Raw genomic sequence first — 21580 nt, 5'->3', positions numbered from 1 at the left:
CAAGCATTATGGTATGGGGTGCTATAAGAAATATAAGAGAAGAAATGATACAAGAATACCAAATAGAAGAAGAAAGAGAAATAGAGGAATTCACAGAAGAAGAAGTATATGAAAGTATGAGAGAAATGAAAAGAAAGAAGGCACCTGGACCGGATAATATTCATGTTGAAATACTTCAAGCATTGTCGTAACAAATAATTCCAGTACTAACATCATTATATAATGAATGTCTTAGACAAAGAAGGTTTCCCAATAATTTTAAACAAGCAGAAGTTATAATAATACATAAAGGGGAAGATAAAGATCCTGCCTTACCGAAATCATATAGACCGGTATGTTTATTGAATACAATGGGATAATTACAAGAAAAATTACTATGTAAAATTTAAATCAAATAAGAACAGAAATTGGATTACATCCTGGTCAGTATGGTTTTAGGAAAGGTAGATCAACAGAAGATGCAATAAATAAAGTATTTGAAATAGTAAATGAAAGCATAAAAAAGTATGTTTTAATGATCTTTATAGACGTGTCTGGGGCTCTTGACAATCTTTGGTGGCCGTCATTCTTTGAACGACTTCGAAGAATGAGATGTCCAAAGAATCTGTACGGAAGTCTCAGAAACTACTGTCCAAGACCGATATGCAAGCCTAAGCTGTCCAACAGGAAAAAAGACAAAACATATCACAAAAGGATGTCCACAAGGATCAGTATGTGGACCTATGTTCTGGGATGTATTGCTAGAGGAACTGTTGGAACAATTGACTATAGATCCTGAAGTGCTTGGAAGCATAGCATATGCAGATGATTTGTTGTTGATCATAGATGCAAACTCAAGAAGAGAATTAGAAAATAAATCAAATGAAGTATTAATAAGAGTAAATGATTGGATGAATAAAGTAAAATTAACAATATCAGATTCAAAAACAACATACTAGTTTAATAAAAGGAAATTTAGAAAGAGATCCAATTATAAAAATTAGAGGGAAAACAATAAAAAGAAAAAAGGAAAAAAGATATTTAGGTATTATAATAGACGAACAAAAATTATTTACAAAACACATGAGTTGTGTCTGTGAAAAGGCAACAAAGAACAAAGATCATGCATAGCATTGCTAGTCTAGCACAGAAGGAATATAGAATTTCGTTCCGACAGATGAGAATATACCTAAGTACAATACTTGCATCAATTGTAGGGTACGGTTCAAGTGTATGGGCACATAGATTAATAAATAAAAAAAATGCAGAAAAATTAAATAGAGCTCAGAGAGGATTTCTTGTAAGAATGACGGGAGCATTTGAAACAACTGCAACACAGGCACTCACAGTTTTAACTGGAGTAATGCCAATGCATTTAGAAACACAAAAAAGAGCATGTAATTATTGGCTAAAAAAAGAAAAATATTAAAAAATAATACAAATAATAGGATTAGATATAAGAAATAAAAGAGAATTAAAAGAAATAATAAAGAGAAAAATACAAAATGAATGGGAAAATTCAACAAAATCTAGACGTTTATACAATTTTATACCAATATTAGAAAACATTCCAAATTATTTTAATCCAAAACAAGGTTTAGTACACTTTTTAACAGGACATGGACCGTACCCAACATATTTGGAAAGATTTAACTTAAAAGATGATGCATATTGTGAATGTGGAGAACTAGGTACACCAGAACATATAGTGTTACATTGTGAAAATACTATAGAAAATGAAGAACAAAGAGAAATGAGAAGAAGATTAGAAAGAATTGAAATAAGAGATATATTACAAAATGAAGAATATTTTGGAATATTAAACAATCTAACAGAAATAGTATCTAAAAAACAACAAGAAATTTATAATAATAGAAGAAGACAACAAATAATCCAACCCTGATGAAGTTGAGTAAGATAAAGATAAAATAAAGAAAATAAAATATAAATTCAAAAATAGATATTCACAATTATAATAATAATAATTCAATATAAAATAAATAAATAAAAATAATAATTCAATAAATAATTCATTAAATTAAAAAAAAAACTACCAACTCTCTTCTGAAAACAGAGGGACTGTCTTTATAACTTAGAAGGGAGTTGATAGTACCAAAAATATTTTAACAAATATATATTGTTTCTTTAAATTTGTTAAATGTAATTAATAGATTATGGCAAATTATTAATTGTAAAAATAGATTTAGTAGTTTAGTAAAAAATGTAAAAATATAAAAAAAATATCTGTAATCCCATCAGGAAAAAAACGACCTGGATTAGTCACTAGAGGCCAGGTCATATGTATGAACAATAAATAAATAAATAAAAAAAAATTGGTATGGGGTGCTATAAGTGTGAGAAGCAGATCATCTATAGTTCTTATAGCACTCAGCTCGACGATATATTGTAACGATATGATGCCAACGGCAAGCGATGAGCTGATCTACCAGAGACAACCGGAAGAGCATCCGTGTTGGCGCATAGCACCGCTGGGGGAAATCGAAGGAGTAGTGGCAGCGAGACCATATTTAAGGCGAGCCAAGAGAATGAGAAAATCAGTCGATGCTAGCGAATTGAACTAGCAATGGCTCGATAGCTGCTGCTAGCGTGTTGAACTAGCATTAGCTAGCTTGGCAAAGATGCACCGTTTGTGAGGTGGAACTATGCCTAGGCGGACGCCACAGTAGTGACGTGGAGTTTTGCCATGGTCGTTATCGCAGTAGGCGGTAGTAGTGAGGAACGAGTGACTGCATTGCAGTGGAATGCGGGGTCTCCAGGATACGTTGATTTAACGTAGCGAGATTATTATTGTATATATTATTTATCGTATTATTTTAATGTTGCTATTATGATGGGATGACTGTAATAAAGTTTAATATTGTTTTTCCTTTGCAGAAGATGGAATTGTATTTTATTTTATTTGTTTTAAACTGTATATAATTATCTAAAATAAATTTACTTCATTTTTAACCTGTGTTTTACCGAGTCTGTCATCCGTGAAAGACCTACCCGTTACAATATTGGTGAAGTACTGCAACCGGTTTTACATCCCTACATAGAAAACATTCCAAATGCGATCTTTCAATAGGATAACGCAATAACTCATATTGCTCGTGAAACCATGGAGTCTATACAAGAATCTGGTAGAGACTTTGGAGTGGCCATCAAGATCAGCTGATTTCTCGTCCATTGAAAATGTGTGGGATATGGTAGGTCAAAACCTAAATCGATAGCCACGTCCTCTAGCAAACTTAGAAGGCTTGTGACATGCCATAACAACAATATGGATGAGTATTCCGCAATATGACATAGACCACTTAATTCAATCAATGCTCTATAGAGTAATTGAGTGCCAATCATTATTAATTATTTAAAAAAATATTTGTCCTTCTAGGTGTTGCATTTTTTTGGCCATTAATATATGAACTCCTACGGCCCATTGAATGAAAAGTCAAAGGAAGACAATGGATTGGGCGTAAAAAATTCTCTTGATTTCATAACATAAGACTATGGTCTAGTGTTCGAATGGCAGATATCCTGAAGAACTGATTATCTCAATGCATATTTTTTTCTATCGTGATTATGAACAAAATATATAGAAATTTTTTTCTTAAAAAATTTAACAACTAAACTCGAAATTTAATGTAGTTGGCTGTATACCATAGTTATAAAAACTTACGATTGAAGTAAAAACTTCGAATGTAAAATGGTACTTATATAATTTTTTATCAAAATTTTAAAATTATCCAAATGGATTTATAAAATTCATCAAAACGTTTTTGGTCATATTAGGCCATCATCAGTGAGAACGTCTAGGTGTTAGTAGATGAAACTAGCCACAGAATTGGGTGAAAAGGTAAATTACATTATTAGTTCAGAGAAATAAGGGAAAAAAATATCCTGTTGGTGACACAACCCACTCCAGGCCGAAACCAAATTTTTTGAGTAGTATGGACATCTATATTAATAACCTTTATGTTTCCTGCAGCTGATTTTGATGATATACATAGTTATAAACAAATGAAGATCAAAAAACGGTAAATTTTCGCTTTTTTCGCGTATAACCAAAAATTTAAGTAATTTTGAGAGTAAGAAACTTATAAATCGTCTAAAAAATTTCAATATGGCGTTCGCTGAATATGTCTGTCCTTATTGGTTGCTTATAAAATTGCAAGATAAATCATAAATTTTGAGTTTTTATAAATATCCATAACTTATGTAAAAATTAACTTAGAACGTTCTTATTACACGGAATGCTGAGACTTCTGGTGCTTAAATCATACCCTAAATTTCAAAGCAATTGGTCAAATAGTTTAAAGGGTATTTAATTTGTTTATCCCAAATTTTTTTTTTGCAACGCTATAAGTCAGAAAATGATGAAGTTACACTAATACTTTGGATAGTTTATGAAAGAAGAAAATTTATACTATTAATTTAATAAAAAAAAAAAATGACAAAAAATAATTCTAAATACGGCAAAATTATTTTGGAAAATCATGTGAATTAAAAAAAAGGGGGGGCTAACTTCGTCCCTAATTGTCCTAGGACGATTGTTTTTCTTTCTAAACGCGTATAAAAATTCGGTCTTTCCAAATATGAAAAAATTATTTTTCTACGGGTAACGGTTAAAAAGTTATTCTAGTTGTTTATAAGTAAGCAAAAAATCGACGTGTTTTTGCAAAATAATTTTACACTGTTTAAAATTACTTTTTGTCATTTTTTTTTAATTAAGTCAATAGTATAAATCTTCTTCTTCCATAAACTGTCAGAAGTCTTACTGTAACCTCATAATTTTCTGACATAGTGTTGCAAAAAAAATGAATTTGGGATAAACAAATTAAATAACTTTTAAAGTATTTGACCAATTGCTTTGAAATTTAAAATATAATTTAGAAACCAGAAGTCTCAGCCATTTGTGTAATAAGAAGGTTCTAAGTTAATTTTTACGTAAGTTATGAATATTTAAAAAAAAACTCAAAATTTATGATTTTTTTGCAATTTTCTAAGGAACCAATAAGGATAGACATATTCAGCGAATGCCATATTGAAATTTTTTAGACGATTTATAAGTTTCTTACTCTCAAATTTGTTTAAAATGATTAACTTCTTGGTTATAGACGAAAAAAGCGAAGAATTAGGTACCGTTTTTTGATCTTCATTTGTTTATAACTATGTATATCATCAAAATCGGCTACAGGAAACATAAAGGTTATTAATATAGATGTTCGTACTACTAAAAAATTTGGTTTCGGCCTGGAGAGGGATGTGTCACGAGAAAAATCTTATTTCTCTGGACTATATATAACTACAGTGTTATAATTAATTAACATAATGACACTAAGTCGATGTGGAAAGATTACATATACGTGCCTCAGAACAAAACTGTATTAAGTCCAAAATTTCAGTTTTCTACTTTTTTAGCTCACTGGGCTTAAAATTTTCCGCTCTATTCACTGGTGTTTCTTATTCGCTGTATCGACTGAAATTGGCCAAAATAGCCTTGTATGAACAGTAAGTCCACACTTCGCTTAGAGCAAAACAGTATCTTCTGCACTTTAAATGTATTAGATCCAAAATGGTGTATACGTTTCCCAGGACAAAACCATATTATGTCCAACAAAAAGTATTATGTCCCACATAATGCAATTCAGCAAAGTTTGTGCCTCAGAGAGCACAAATTCACCGACAATTTTGGAATCATGAGACAACAAAAATACAGTTTTTATGCTCTTATCTTGAAAAAATGTGTATCAAAAGAAAAAGAGAACGAACAGGTGCTCAAGCTAGCCATTGTAACTGGAAATATTTTTTACCATTGAAGAAAAGAGACTCTAGATAATTCTCAATCTATTATTAGATGTTCACTTGAAAAAATGCAAACAAGTGGAGTTTCAGAATGTTACAAAAGAGGACAGCAGCCATCTAAAAATAAAGTAAAGAATGAGGTAAAAGATAGGATTCATAAGCATATAAGGGCCTATCCATATCCATATGAAGAATCACATTATAGTCGAAGAAGGACGGCGAACAAATATTTAGGAGGTCTCTAAAATAATTCTACAATGTTTAGGATGTTTAAGGAAGAATGAGATTTGAAAAAAATTGCTTCGAACGAAGTAGAAAAAGAATGGCTTTAAAATCCCATTTTTAATACAGAATTTAATTTATCATTAGCTGTTCCTTCAAAAGACACTTGTGATAAATGTGATGAATTTCTATCAATCTATCAATCTAGGACAATCAACGTCTGAAGCTGAGTGAGAAACATTACAAGTGATGGTACAAATTGAAACAAATAGACAAGGAGATGTCCATCAATAGCCTGGACAAAAAGTTTTAATGATAAATTTACAAAAATTTCTTCCTTGCCCAAAGCTAACTGATCCTCAAAGTTTTTACAGTCTAAAACTCTGGTGTTTTAATTATACAATTTATGATTCAACGGGAAAACAGACGAACTGTCTAAGGTGGGATGAATCAATTGCTGGTTGAGGTGGAAACGAAATGGCCTCATGCTTGGTCCAATACATTCATTCATTACAGCAAAGCACAACTTCTATTGTTATTTGAATTTGGACCAATAATTGCTCATCCCAAAACCGGAACTTACAAATGATTATGTGCTACTTTTATCTACTTTCGAGATATCCACATAATATAAAAGAAATCACTCACAAATTCGTTTTGCGAGGGCATTCTCACATGGAGGTGGACAGTATACACTCAGTTAAAGAACGAGAGGCTAAAAAATTCCCTTATTTTCAAATTATTATCTACTCCATAGGATTGGTTACAGTTGGCTAAAATATTCGAAAAAAAAAACAAATATTTCAAAGTGTATGAAATGACAATTTCCAATCTTAAAGACTTTAATAAACTGTGCAATTCTTACGATTCGACGTTTCAAAATAAAAATAAAACTGAGAATAATGAAAAAAATTTAATTTCACCAACAGTATGTATGTAATTCAGAATTCAGTCAAGAAAATCCTGGGATTCTGTATTTTAAAACAGACTTCGATTTGGAATTTAAGAGTGTAGACTTAACCGAAGAGTTAGTTGAAGAAATCATCAATCTGTAGAAGATTCTCCGATTTCTTTGAGAGATTCCTTAAATCCGATAAGTACTAAAAAAATTCAATGATCTTCTGCTAATGCGGGTTCCAGCGAGAATTCACGATTTTTTTCAGACTCTAGTGCATAAAGACAGAAGACACAATTCAAATTACTAATATAGCAGCAGTAGCCCTGCATTTGTTAAGTTATTAATTATTTTTTATGTACTTCAAAAAGTTATTGTCAATTTTTTTAGTTAAGGCTATGGGTACATAATTCGCAAATATTTTACGGCTATCCCTACTTTTTCTCTCTTTACACGGCAAATTACGTGTAGTAAAATTCTCACTGGTATGGAAACTGCAGATGTAAACATTAGGTTGACAGTGACATTGTCATTAGAAAGGTAGAGATGGCTATGTCGGTTTCGTTCAGCTTTTGAATGTTCTTGGATAACCTTTACTTGTATAAATCAGAGGATTATTTTTTCACTAATTATGTATTCAGTGGTTACCATTATTTATACACTATACAAATAGTCGAAAAAGAAAAAAAGTTGTAGAATTACTTTAATAATGTCCTGTTACCATGGAAAGCTTAGATAAGGTTTGAACATGTGAAGAACTGCGTTGTATAAATGTAATATTACTCAATTAATTTATAAAGACTTTATTTATTTCTTTATTTGCGCAAATTAAAATATGGGACGTTGTTACAAGAAATGTGTTACTGAAAAGCGAAGAAATAGACGGTTAGCTCAATTGAAGTAAGTACTTTTTTACATAAATCAAATGAATTACTTTTGTATTTTTCAAATTAATTTTAAATTTATAGTGAAAATATGATCTAAAATCTATATAAAAATCTAATAAAAAATAATAATATAATCTAATAAAATCTATCGGTAAACCAATAATTTTCGCATGAAGTTTTATTCCCGTTTAAAGGAGTAAACTATTTATTACTACACAACAGAACTACCTACTACTGACCAGAAGTATCTACTACAAAGCGTAGCGCCAGCCGTGTCTGCATTACACCAATCGTGATGGAATTAGTTTTCCATGTGCTTGTGATTTGTGAATTCACATTTTTACGTACCAAATTATTAGAATTGTACATGAGTAAAAATGAGTGACTCAGATCCGAAGTGACAAAAGAGTTAAGTGAGGATAAAAATGAACAATTGTTATTAGTTAATCTTCTTCACAATTATTAAATTTTATTTGATAAAGGAATGACCCCAAAAATTAAGAATCTGCTTCTTAGTTTGTATATTTTTCTATGACACACATTCATAAATGCTGCCATATTGTAACAAAAAAATATCTACGCCGAAGACGTCCACCCACCAACTTCACTTAAACTGAAGCAAAATACTACTAAACAAGCACATACTTCAAAAGCGTAGTACATTCTTCTATGTAGGCTGGTAAATAGTAGCAAATACTACGGAGAAAAGCAAATGCTTTTTAAGTGTAGTGAAATCATCAAAAATGTAGTACGTACTTGATGCATTAGCATTTACTACATTTTATGCCACCATGGGCACTTTACTTTATAGCTAAACTCGTACCTATTTACGGTTATCGGAACAAACTCTTATAAAATAATACTTTTATTTGAACTTTAATGACTTGAAATACTTGGATTTTCCATAAATAATATATAAACAATAAACAACTTTTTATTAGTTGTACGCCTTAAATCAATTATTATTTTTCAAATACACTATCAATACTATTTAATAAACAACTCTCTGATTGATTTTATTATCATCGTAAAAGCGTTAAAAAGCAGTAGCAGAATGAACTGCTATATCAAAATAGCGGGTCGGACACATCTCTACTTGTCACTGTCTTGAGTCTTGTCATAACATTATATTCGAATGAGTGCGTTGTATGACAAAGATAGCAAATGTTCGACTTCCACGGACATGGTGTCCATTTTTTTCGAATCCTGAAAAAACTAATAAATATTTTTAAAAAATTTAAACACAAAATGAAAGACTAAATTATTATCGAGGGCCGAAAGTCCCTTAGAATATATAAGAAGTTTCTTTCGAATGAGATATTTGAAATTAAAAATCACACTACATTTTCGCTTAGTTTTTCACCCCTGTAACTTATTAAAATAAACATTATAGAAGTTCTCAGGGACTTTCGGCCCTCGCTAATAACGTAATCTTTCATTTTGCGTTTAAATTTTAAAAAAATACTTATTAGTTTTCTCAGGATTCGAAAAGAATGAATCCCCATTTGAATAGCATTGCAGCCGAAAATACGTACCGATCCTCTTAATAAAAATACAGTTGCGTTACAACCATTTCTGTTTTTTTTAATTCGACTTTTTATTTTTAAGTAGTTTTTTTAGTACTCGTATTAATTGTTTTGTTACAAATACGTCCGTATAATATTTTTAGTTCTTTATATCCAAACATTTCCTTAATTTTGTAAAACAGGTATGATATTTTTCGTAATAGAGCTCCGTCTTTGCCATAGGATAGGTAGCAAAATAAATATTGTCACAGTTAAAAATTTATTTTTCAGAGCGAAAATGTGTTAAGTCCATTTTTTCCAAAAACAGTGATTTAAAAAAAAATTCTTTTTAGTGGTAAAAAGAACAATGATCAGTATTCATATTTATAAGAATTTGCTAAATAAAATTTAATGTATTAAATGGAAAATGTCACAAAACACTAAAAATAATTTTTATTTTCGCTCTCCTGTAAAATTTACATTATGTGAGTTAATACACTTTTGTTATGAGGTACGGATATTATTAAGGGGATATACACACCCCTACCCAAAAACCAAACTGGTGAGAGGTGACGACCAACTTTCACCAGAATTTACCTTTAACCAGATTAGTACATGGTTTCGGGCAGGGATGTGCATATCCTCTTAATAATATGTAATCTTTACACATAGACTTAGTGTCATTATGTTAATTATTTATAAAACTGTAATTATGTAACTTAAAGGTCTTTTGAACCAATTTTGTGGCTAGTTTCATCTACTTACATATAGACGTTCTCACTGATGATGGTTTGATATGACCGAAAACGTTTTGATAAATTTTATAAATCCATTTGGATAATTAAAAAAAATAATAAAAAGTTTTACCATTTAACATTCGAAGTTTTTACTTTAAATGTTTGATCTTAAAATCTTTGTAACTTACCTAAAGAACAACCAAATATATGTACTCTATCAACATCCAAATAATCTAATAACTTTTTAAACCCCTCACACCATTCTATCACATTCCAATAAACAGGAGATTCCGCTGATATAACTCTAATTCCTTTAGCTGAGAGAGCCAATGCTTGTTTGAAGAAAATATCAGCTGTTCCAGAAACCGGAGGCAGACATATTAGTGGACAACGAACCGATTTGGGGCCGCAGTCGTATATTCGCCATCCCTAAAATTATTAAATTGTATTTCAACTGCATAAAAAATAATAAAAGTGTAATTATTATAGTTGTTTTATAAGTTACCAAGATCTGTACACACAGTGTTCAAGAGAAAGTCTAAATCAAGTTTAATCTAGTACTCTATTTTTTGGCTTAAGAGGCTATATCAGCGCGTCATCAATTTTTTTTTCGAAAGTTCTGCGGGCAACAATGAGTCAGCAGTATGACAGTGACAGTGACATTATACTACAAAAAAATGAAGGCACACTTGTGGTAACATAAAAAAAACAACGAATAAAAGACAATTAAACAATAAAATTTGTACAATAAAACAGTAAGAATTTTAGTCTTGCACTCCATTTATTGGCTTCAGAGGCTATATCAGCACGTCATCAATTTTTTTTGAAAGTTCTGCGGCAACAATGTGTCGGTAGTATACGACAGTGACACTATATTACAAAGAAAACGAAGGCACACTTGTGGTAACAACATCAAAACAAGAACGAATAAGAGACAATTAAACAATAAAATTTGTACAATAAAACAGAGGGTATATCAAATCATAAAAGCTAAAAATATATCACATATTTAAATTATTAGACTCATAAGTTGCCTTTTGAAGATATTAATGTTTGGACAGAATGGATCCAGTAGCATGTCATTGCAAAAGCTGAGCATTCTCGACAAATAATTAGTTCTATGAAAAGGAATATAAAGAGTGCAGTGTGTCAAGTTCTATGTATTGTGTTTAAGTACACAATATCTAACAACGAGGGACAATAAAATTAATAGCATTGTTTAGAGTTTTAAGCAGAAATAACATATCAGCTCTCATCCTGCAGTTCTTCAGTGTAGCAATGTTAAATTGGGACATTATTTCAGAATAAGCTATGAAGAAATTTTCAGTACATATTTCTTATATTAATATGTGCTTTAAAAGCTAAAGATCTTAGAAACTTCCACTTAACGCTCTCCAATCCATCAATGTAGACTTGATGAAATGGGGACCAAACAACAGAGCAGTATTCAAGACCTGGGCGTACTAGAGAGCAGTACAGTAATTTGAATACGGTAGGTAAGAGATCATGACTGTTAAGATAAATAAAACCAATATTATGAAATCCTGTTTCCTTAATTTTAAGAAAATTGGTTCTAAATGTCAATGCACGCCCTGATGCACAATCCAATAATAATACACCCAAATCTCTAATTTCAGTAACTGAATCAAAGAGTACATAAGTAAGAACATATCTATTAGCTGTTAGATTATTTATATGACCAAATGAAATAAAAGAGCATTTAGTCGGATTTAAGCTTAAACCACTATTAAACTTATTAGTCCAATCGTCGCAGATTTGACCTCTAAAAATCCTACGAACAAGCTAAATTTTGCCTAGAATGTTAAGTTCGGGACTCCAACAAAGATGCAAAAAAGTTCCTACCCCCCGTCTTCCTCCTAAATCCCCCTAGTAGTGGGAGGGGGGCTGGAAAACATTGACTTACCACGAATATGTATGCTGTAGAAAAAATGTTTCAAATTCTACACTATGTGTGTAGAATGAACCGTTCCTTCAGAAACACTTGATGCGACCAGCGATTTTGAATATCAGTTAATAATAAAATAAATCTTGTTTGACGTTTTTGAAACATAGAGTTAGTTTAATTGGTCGAATAAGTTTATTCATTTAATAAACTACTATTTGTCGTTGGTGAAACCAGCCATAAATATTATAAGTAAATATAATTTATTTTTATCACTTTTAAATTTAAAAAAATTGTACCTCTAAAGCTATCCTCTTCTTGAGGATTCTCTAATATCGTAAAATATAATGATTGTTGTACATTAAATATTCTTGCTGCACTATTTCAAAGATCCAAGAGTTGACCTTTGCTTAGAATATTTAGATAACAGGTATTCAATTGATTGAATTCAAAAGATTCATACACCAAGTGAATATTAATTTTTGATGTATGTATTTTGATTCATAGTAATCTACAGCTATTTATTAAACAAGCTTAATTTATACTCTTGATCTGAATTCAAGTGACCATAAAAATATTGCCCAATGTTGTTCTTAATTTTGTAACCTTTAATTTCAACCAAAACAATGATAAAATGAAAATGATTTTGAAATCTGAAGTGTGAAACAATAATTTTTTTCGGACCTGCATACTTGCTTGGTATTCCATGTGATAGGTTATACAGTTTTAAGCTTACCACTAAGAAGTTTTAAGCTTACCTTCGAATTATCAGCATCCACTATAATTCGTTTTAAGGGTACATTACTCCGGAAACTTAAATATTCTTGAGATTGACTTAAATCACTAACATAACTCATAGTTTTATGCGAAAGTTTACTACTTTCTAACTATTATATCTATGTTAAAATTATCGACAACTTAAAACTAATCTTGGTCAACTAATTATCACTAAGCAAAATTGACTTTTTGATAAATGAATAACCTATAAAAACAAATAAACAAAAAAACCATCAGTGTCACCTAGACGTCATATACAGTGACAGAATATTATGACAGCAAACTGTCATAGGATCATGTCTCATGTCAGTACAAGTTATGATTACAATTCCGTCTCTTGGAAGTTTAAAATGTTAATTTTATTGTTTAGTCTATCTATGACAAAAAATGCTTTTTGTTAATTAAGAAAGTGTTATAGAATATGTATTAAAACTATTAGAATACTTCGTGAATATAATGAATTGGTATTGACTTAAAAATAAATGATCAAATTTCACAATTAACTCTTCTTTACACTACATGATTTATCATGTGATTTGTCATATGATTTTTCCCATGACGAGCCGCATGACAATGCTTATGACAAAACGAGCCGTATAAACAATGCAAAATCATATGACAAATCACACAGTGTAAACATGTAAATTTCACTCCATGACCAAATCATATGACAAATCACATGATAATCATGTAATGTAAAGTCGACTTTAGATACATATTTTTGAACTTATACTTCTTTAGGCGCGATTGAGAGTAAAATTTCATAATACTGCGCGCATGCGCACACAGACATTATAGCCTTTAGTTGCTATTAAAATCTTTCTAGTTAATATTATATCAGTGCAAGAAAAGGTGTGAAAAGAATATATTAGTGTTTTTAGTAAATATATTTATTATAATTTTTGTGTCTTTGGATTTGTCTTCCTCAGGGACCCGGACCGTACCGCTAAAATCAGAAAACCGAATCGAAACCGATATTTTTTAGTGGACCAAAACCGAAACTGAACCCTTATTTGATATTAAATATAATTTTTGGAACCGAACCGTAACACTTAATTTTTCAAACGGTTTTATCGGTTTTTTTCGGTTTTGTTGCCTACAATATTGTTATTTTTGTTTTTGTTATAAGTTTATGCAGACAATTTTGTAGTGATTTCTACTTTTGTTAATAAATAAAAAATACATTTCAAGATGTTTTAATATTTTTAAAATCAACTCAAAAACCATAAAAAACTATGTTATAATAATTTCTTCATTTAATTCTGGTCAACAAATGTTTCTGAAGTTGTTGAGGAAAATAAAATTTTTTGTATTTCAAAATATTTTCAAATATTTTATTTAACTAAATTGATGCCGTTTTAGCAGGGCCCCCGCAAGGCAGACTGGCGCCCGCGTGCGGGGCATATTTTAGCGCCCTTTCAATCTACTATATAAAACTAATAAATATTTTTGAAAGATTTAAACGCAGAATGAAAGACTATGTTATTACTGTGGTCGAAAATCCCTGAAAACTTCTTTAATGTTTATTTTAATAAGTAAGCGCCGGACTTCACTTGCGATTTGTAGTCCCGCGATTGTTTTGTAAATTGAACACATTGTTTCAAATACAAGTCAATCCATTTGCGACTAAATAATCGTGGATTGACTTGCATTTGAAACAATGTAATAATCAATCTTCGCGACAAAACAATCGCGCGACTATAAAATCGCAAGTGGAGTCCGGCGCTTACAGGGGTGAAAATAAAAGAGAAAGTGTGATTTTCAACCGGGGAGCAGTCGCGCCGTTAAAAAAATCTAACATTTAAGTGCTTCGAGGAAGGGTGTAGTAATGCGAGGGTATTTTTTCTTTTTTTTTCATCTTCTTCTTTTTTTGGAATTTATGGCTTTCGTGAGAATTAATTAGCTTTAAATAATAGCTAAATAATTAGCTAATAATTGTTAGAAATAATATTTCTAACATAACAAGTAAATAAAAATACTATAAACTAAAAATTTGTTGTAAATTGGTATTTAAATTCGTTTTTTAGATAAAATCTAACACGCGACCGATTACGTGACAGAAAAGGGCGCGACTGTTCCCGGGTTAATTGCAAATATTTAATTCAAAAGAAACTTTTTATTTATTCTAAGATACTGTCGGCCCTCGGCAATAACGTTATCTTTCATTCTGCGTTTAACTTTTTTAAAAATACTTATTAGTTTTCTCAGGATTCGAAAAAAGTCAATACATTTAAAACACATTGAAAATTTTAACAGGCGACATTTTGCGCCTTTCCCCTTAAATTTTTTTGCTACATTAATGAAGCACCCTGTATATTAGATTAAAAATATACGTTTAAGTAAATAAACAATTAAATAATATTTTGTCATTTCAAAGTTTTCAAACAAATTTTATATAGGGTGTCTACATAACTAGGAACCATATGGGAAACGGTTTGATTATTAATTTTACGAGAAAAGTTATTCTTCATAAAAAGATCTGCATTATCTAGAACTCAGAATACAACCATCAAATATCAAATTTTAGGAATCTTTATATAATTTATAATTTATTTATGTAACTAACTCACAAAATTTATAAGAGCACTAAAACTAACAAGTACGTACTGTATAACTGTCAACTGTCAAATATAAGTCAAGTTATTAATGTAAACATTGTTAAATCAAAATAACAATTTACTGTTTTTACCATTCTGCGAAATACAAGGTGCTCTATAAATAAACGGTAAAACGTATAGATACTTACGTAATAGATAAAATATTGTATAGGACGTCAATAAGTTATTTCATCAATGACATACCACGACGTCACTTTTCCTCCCTAGGGAGGAAAAGTACTTTCCCTCCCTAGGGAGGAAAAGTACGACTTTGCTCCCTAGGGGGAAAAGTACGACTTTGCTCCCTACAGTCAGGTCAGGAAAAGTAATAATTGTTCTTTACCTAGTAACACAATTTTTGATTTTTGAGATTTCTCTAGCTGTTCATGAAATAAATAAAATTGTACAGAAAAAATGATTATCTCATTTAAAATAAATATTTCTTATTTACCAAACCTTCGGTTTGGCGCCCCTTTGGGGTTACGCCCGCGTGCGCCGCACGCGTTGCACGCCCGGTTACGGGGGCCCTGCCGTTTTAGCCAATTCTAAAATAATAAAATTATTCTATCCATTGTTAACTGTTGCACCTGATCAGTGGTCACTAATTGATACCTAATCGGTGATAAATCTTTGGAGTTGGTTGTGATGGGAAAATATAATTTTAATAATGTCAAAAATTATTAGATTATGTAATGACATACAGAGATATAAATGAATTGAGCCATATTGGTAGGGGAGCCCAAGCGGGGATTTTTGCAGTTACTGGAGCGCGTCAGAAAATCACATGGGGAGAAACCTTATACCTACTTTGTAAATGTACCCCTACCATATATTGGATCTTAATACAGGGAGTTCGTTAAGGGGATCCGAAAAAAAATCTACCGTGAGAATAACTCGAAATTGTCAAATTAAGATAAGGTAAGTTAAGTACATGCAGAACAGTGTATATTTAAAAAATCTGACGGTTTGAGCGGGGCGTAAGGAAATGGGTGAGTCACAAAGCTTCACAAGAAAAAGCGAATATTACGAGAAATAAACGTCAGATCGAAAAACTAAAAATTACGTGTTCAATATTTTTCAAAAATTATCGAATGAAATCAAACACGACCCCCCACGGAGAGGAGTGGGAGATAAATTTAAAATTTTAAATAGGAACCCCGCGAAATGAACATCAGATGTAAAAAGTGCAAAATACACGTATTCAATACTTTGACACCAAACACGACCCCCCACGTAGGTGTGGGTGGGGGGGGGGGTTACTTTAAAATCTTAAATAGAAGTCCCCAGTTTTTATTGCAGATTTTTATTTCTTACATAAAAATAAGTAACTTTTATTCGAGATATTTTTTCGAATTATGGATAGATGGGGCTATAATCGGAAAAGCGATTGTTGGAAATGGAAAACTAAATTAAAAAAATGGAAAGTCCCCACTTAAATAAAAAAACTTTACTTAACTATTTTTGGTTTTAGGACCTAATCTTCACAACCCAATAGGTCCCCATATCGGTCGAGTAACTGCAAATTTAGCATACTTTCCTCCCCTACTATATCTTACATATAAAAATTTTATATAGAGAAATTACACCATATATTTACTTTTTTATCAGACTGTGAAATTGAAAAATTTGAAGGAACCGAAAAAACCGTTTGGACCGAAAAAATTGGTCAGAACCGAATCGAAATATTTTAACAAAACCGGAACCGGACCGGACATAAAATTTTGAATTTTACTAGAACCGGAACCTTTTATTTCATTTCGGTCCGGGTCCCGCTGAGTCTTCCTCAGGAGTAAGATGAGTATTATTAAAACATTTTATTGTATATTTATTCACCTTTGTCTGTTTGTTACCGTAAATTGTCATTAGGTACGTCCGAACCGATACAGACACAGTTCTCGTAGCGTATTTGGTGTAGCATTTAGTCGAGGCATTGAAGGATTGAAGTGTCGATTTTTCGAATGTTTTGTATAAATGTACCTATTTACGCATGTTTCTTCTAAAATTTAGGAATATATTAATTTTATAATACATTTAAGTATGTAGTAATTTTCAGTAGTAATAACCCAAGGACATTGATAATTGTTCGAAAAAATTTTATAACAGATTTCGAAAGCTTGTTGCTTGGAAACAGACCGACGCCGTAGGCGGAGGTCTGTTGCCTATAAGCAACAAGCTTGAGAAAGTTGTTAAAAATTTTTTGAGCATTTATCAATGTTCGAGGGTTATTCGGATAGAAAATTTTTTGCTGGTTATGAAAATAAAAATACAGAGCAGAAACAATTTATTTAAATGTGCAATTAACAATTCTTCCACCGTCCGATTTCCATCTAATTCATATTTTCTATCATTGCAAAAGTCCATAAACTCTTTCTATACAAATTTTTTACTGTAAACAGTATTCTTTGGTATATTTGATTCGATAATTTCATTAATATTCTTATCAGTATTACAACCAAATCGTGACATTTTGAAATATTGAATATTTGAAATGTCAAAATCGAAATGAAACGAAATGTAGGTATCCATAGCTACATGATTGAGTGAAAACAGCCCATGGGATCTGTTTTCAGTATAATGTTGGTTTTATTGGTTGTATTCAATCAGATGACCACAAATTAATTGATTTCATTGGATTTCTAATTGAGCAAAAAATTTTCTTTACAATTTCTACTTACCTATTTGTTTTTGTTTATACCTAATATCGCCCGTGTCTAACAAGTCAGTGTCTGCGTAGGCTAGCGGTATGTGTATGTAGTTACGGACGTGTTAGTACTTGGTTCGATTCCCCATAAGGAAATTTTTTTTGTTTATTATTAATGGTTATTGACATCTTAGACTGTTATATGGACTTAAAAATATTTAAAAATAATTAAAATAATTAATCGGGATGTTGCCCAACTATTTACCGAGTTGCAAATTTATAATAATTGCCTATTTCAAAATGCACTTTTGAAATGCATTTTTCTTATGCACAAATGCAATTTCAGATTTCTTATTCATTACATTATTTCACAAAATTTCCTGAAATTCTCAAGGCCGCGTCTCACCATCAAATAATTTGATCAAACAGTTTGAGCAAACTCCGGAAGTACGTCAAAGTGACGTCACAATTGCAGTTTTTTTGAAATTCTAAAAATCTGTGCTCTCACTATCAGTCTAGTTTGATCAAATTTTTTGTATTGAGTTGTCTAACTTGTTTGTACTTTATTTAAAATTAAAATTTTTCAATATTATCCACAATGAACACTCAGGATGTGACGTCACTAACTGTCACTTTCAGTTTGCTCAAACCAGTTTGATCAAATTATTTGATGGTGGGACGCGGCCTTTACGAATCCAACGCACGAAACTGCATTAAAATCCGTCTTACTGCGCCAAAAATCGACAGGAAGGCCTTTTTTGTGCTTCAATGCCTCGACTAATTCGGCCAGAGATCGAGAGGTCTTGAGTTCGAAACCAGTGCAATCCTATACTTTTTTTTATTTTTTTGAAAGCGGTAAGCACAAAATTAGTTTGGTGTTTAAAAAAAATTAAAACAAACTGTTTAAAGTATATTTATTTTTAAGAAATCATATAATAGAAGTATAACTTCTTACGTGCGTACAAAGTACACACACACATTCTTTTTTTTATAATAGATAGGTACTTAGACTAGATCTATTTTACTTGATATTATCGTCTGGAGGAGATTTTGTAACTATGTATATCTAATATCTAACTAATCATTCTCCAGGACATCTCTTTATTCCATTTTTATTCTTTTAGTCCTTATGCCAATGAGCCAAATGGCGGATCTAGACATTTATTTATTGCCTTGGGGGAACTTCCAATGAAACAGTGGTGGATCTACAGGGAAGAAAAAAGGGCTTTTGTAGCCTTATACTATTTTTATAATTAATAAAGTAGAGAAAAAGACGGTTTTTGCTTGCTTTCGATTCAGAGTTATGCACAATCCCTGGACAGCTGTTTCTGTCTTACCAGACTTCTTCAGCAGAGCTAGCGTGACACCTCTAAAGCAAGCAAAAACCGTCTTTTTCTTTTCTATCTCTACTCGGATTTGAGTAGGTACTAGGAAATTTCTTTCTGTCCTTTTCCTAGATGAATCAAAACGGAATGTGATTGCATATAGTAGATTCCTTTTCGTTCTCTATATTGGTCGTCTGTTGTCTTATAAATTGTAAAAGTCACAGATTAAGGACGTACCAGGAAGAATTTCCAACGAGAAAATTTTTCAGATTTAAATAATTATTTACCATTTTAATTTTTATTATAATGGTGGATTTTGTATCTGAGAAGTTAGTATATAATGAATATTTACCAATAAATTAAACTACATAATTAAAAGTCTTTCAGACTAGACTTAAAAAGAAAAATAAAAAGGACAAAACAAAAAAATCTTTAATTTTAATTAATAAGTAATTTGCATAAGTATTTGGAACCGTAAGGTTAGTCAATATTTTTCACCTGACGTCACATGTCACATTAAATTTTGTCATTTGTCATCAATAATTTACTTAACCTGTCATCTTGACAACAAATTTAAAAACCATGTAGGTTTTTTATTTTCTTTTTAGATTTAAAATGGTAGAATATGTTACTAGTGTTATAAATAGTAACGAAGTAAATATAATTAAGTAGAAAACATGAAGAAATACCATCGACTATTATTAATAATTGTTTCCGCAATAAGTTTAATCTTATTTTTAATTTATCGTCATGAATACAATCGCTTACACTATGTATTAGAAGTTTTCAACTTTTTTGGCCAGCCTTGCAACTTTTCAGACTTGCAGACAAGTGACTATACATTAAAGCAGTATGATTGGGGGCCGCAGCCAATGTGGCAAGAAATAGATAATGGTTATGTTTATTCTGCGTTTTTAACTGGAAAGATTGAAGTTAAAGCTATTGCTCTTCCTCTAGATGCTAAAAAGGTGCCCAGAAATTGCTACCTTTGGTTCGAAGAGAAGAAGAAACCACTTACTGGAAAATTTACTTTTTCAAAAATGCTAAATACTAATTTAAGCTCTCTAACACCTTACTTTTTCTACTGCACAGCTCCCACTATAGATAACTCACCATACGCAGTTTCATTTACGTATAAGCCAAAAAAAGAAAGTGAGATGAAAAAGATATTGTTGGTAGATATTCAAATAACAAACCACAAGACTCCAAATATCAATACCACAATTTGCGTTTCTCCAACAACATTCAGTAAGAAAAAAATTGTTGAGTTTTTTAGTTTTCATAGACTTGTAGGTGTTGAATCGTTCATATTTTATACCAAAGATATTCCTTATCGACTTTCAAAATTGTTAATGAATTTATCTAAAAGACTTGATGCACATGTAGCTTTTTTACCTTGGAATTTTCCAAAAAATGATATTGATGTAGCCCAATCTATTATTGAATATGATTGCCTATTCCGTACCTATGGTCGATCCAGATTTATAATTACTTTGAATTTAAATGAATACCTCGTTCCAACTACATCTTATACTATCAAGGAACTTCTAAATGATTTAGAAAATCAAGTCCATAGGTTAAGTTTGCCCGTCCAAAAGTTTTGTATTAATAATGTAAGTAATAATAAACCTCTGGCTTTGCAAAACTATGATGTTATAAGGGATATCAATCATAATGACGTCCGCTTTATATATAAAAATGTGGAGGATAATAATTTCAATACCAACACAGTTGATAAAACCAGAGCATCAGTTCATAAGTATGTGAAATGTGGCGTTTATAGTCAAACTACAACAGACTATAGCATGCAGAAGTTTTCAATCGACTTTACTAGATCTACATTGGTGCAGCTTCTTATACATAATCAATTGTAAGCATTTTTTATGGTCAATCATATCTTTACACATAATTACGAATTAATAAAGTAAGTTAATTAATTAGAGATTGTTTTATTACGTTTTAAGAATAAGTACAGTAGAACCCATAAATCCGAACCCCGCGAATCCGAACTTTCGGCAAATCCGAACTAACGGAAAGTAAAAAAAATTTAAAAATTCAAGACAAAAACTTAAAAACGTGTTTATTATACAGAGTAAAGCCAGAAAATTGGACAATGTAGGATTACTAGAACTTTGACATTTAAAATTTCTTAAAAATAAATATAGATAGATAGATAGATATGTTTATTGTTTCTAATGAAAAATCATATAACAAGAGGTTGAGTACAAATTATTACACATAAATAGTCGACGCTTAATGGAGATTTAGTTACAATTATTCATTTAATATAAATGAACGCAATCTGAG

General features: G+C 30.9%; 2 protein-coding genes across 2 annotated transcripts in view; one reads left to right on the top strand and one right to left on the bottom strand.

Annotated features, from left to right (window-relative positions):
• Positions 1-12927, bottom strand: part of LOC126879779 (maspardin-like) — a 39371-nt gene extending 26444 nt beyond the window's left edge. Inside the window, exons 1-2 of the mRNA XM_050643029.1 lie at positions 12692-12927; positions 10219-10459 (exon numbers count right to left, since the gene is read on the bottom strand). Coding sequence (XP_050498986.1) covers positions 10219-10459; positions 12692-12790 — 340 coding nt within the window. The 5' untranslated portion in view covers positions 12791-12927. The remainder of the gene's footprint in view (positions 1-10218; positions 10460-12691) is intronic.
• A 6890-nt stretch (positions 12928-19817) lies between these two features.
• LOC126879777 (uncharacterized) lies at positions 19818-21213 on the top strand. Its single transcript, XM_050643027.1, has one exon. The coding sequence runs from the start codon at positions 19951-19953 to the stop codon at positions 21145-21147; it is 1197 nt and encodes a 398-aa protein (XP_050498984.1). The 5' UTR covers positions 19818-19950; the 3' UTR covers positions 21148-21213.
• The last annotated feature ends 367 nt before the right edge of the window (positions 21214-21580 follow it).

Source organism: Diabrotica virgifera, chromosome 2 (assembly GCF_917563875.1).
Source record: "Diabrotica virgifera virgifera chromosome 2, PGI_DIABVI_V3a".
NCBI lineage: Eukaryota > Metazoa > Arthropoda > Insecta > Coleoptera > Chrysomelidae > Diabrotica > Diabrotica virgifera.
Note: the sequence above shows the minus strand (reverse complement) of the source record. Positions and strands in the feature narration are given on the sequence as shown.

Excerpts from the sequence above, each read along its gene's own strand:
- LOC126879777 (XM_050643027.1), top strand. The coding sequence starts at position 19,951 with ATGAAGAAATACCATCGACTATTATTAATAATTGTTTCCGCAATAAGT.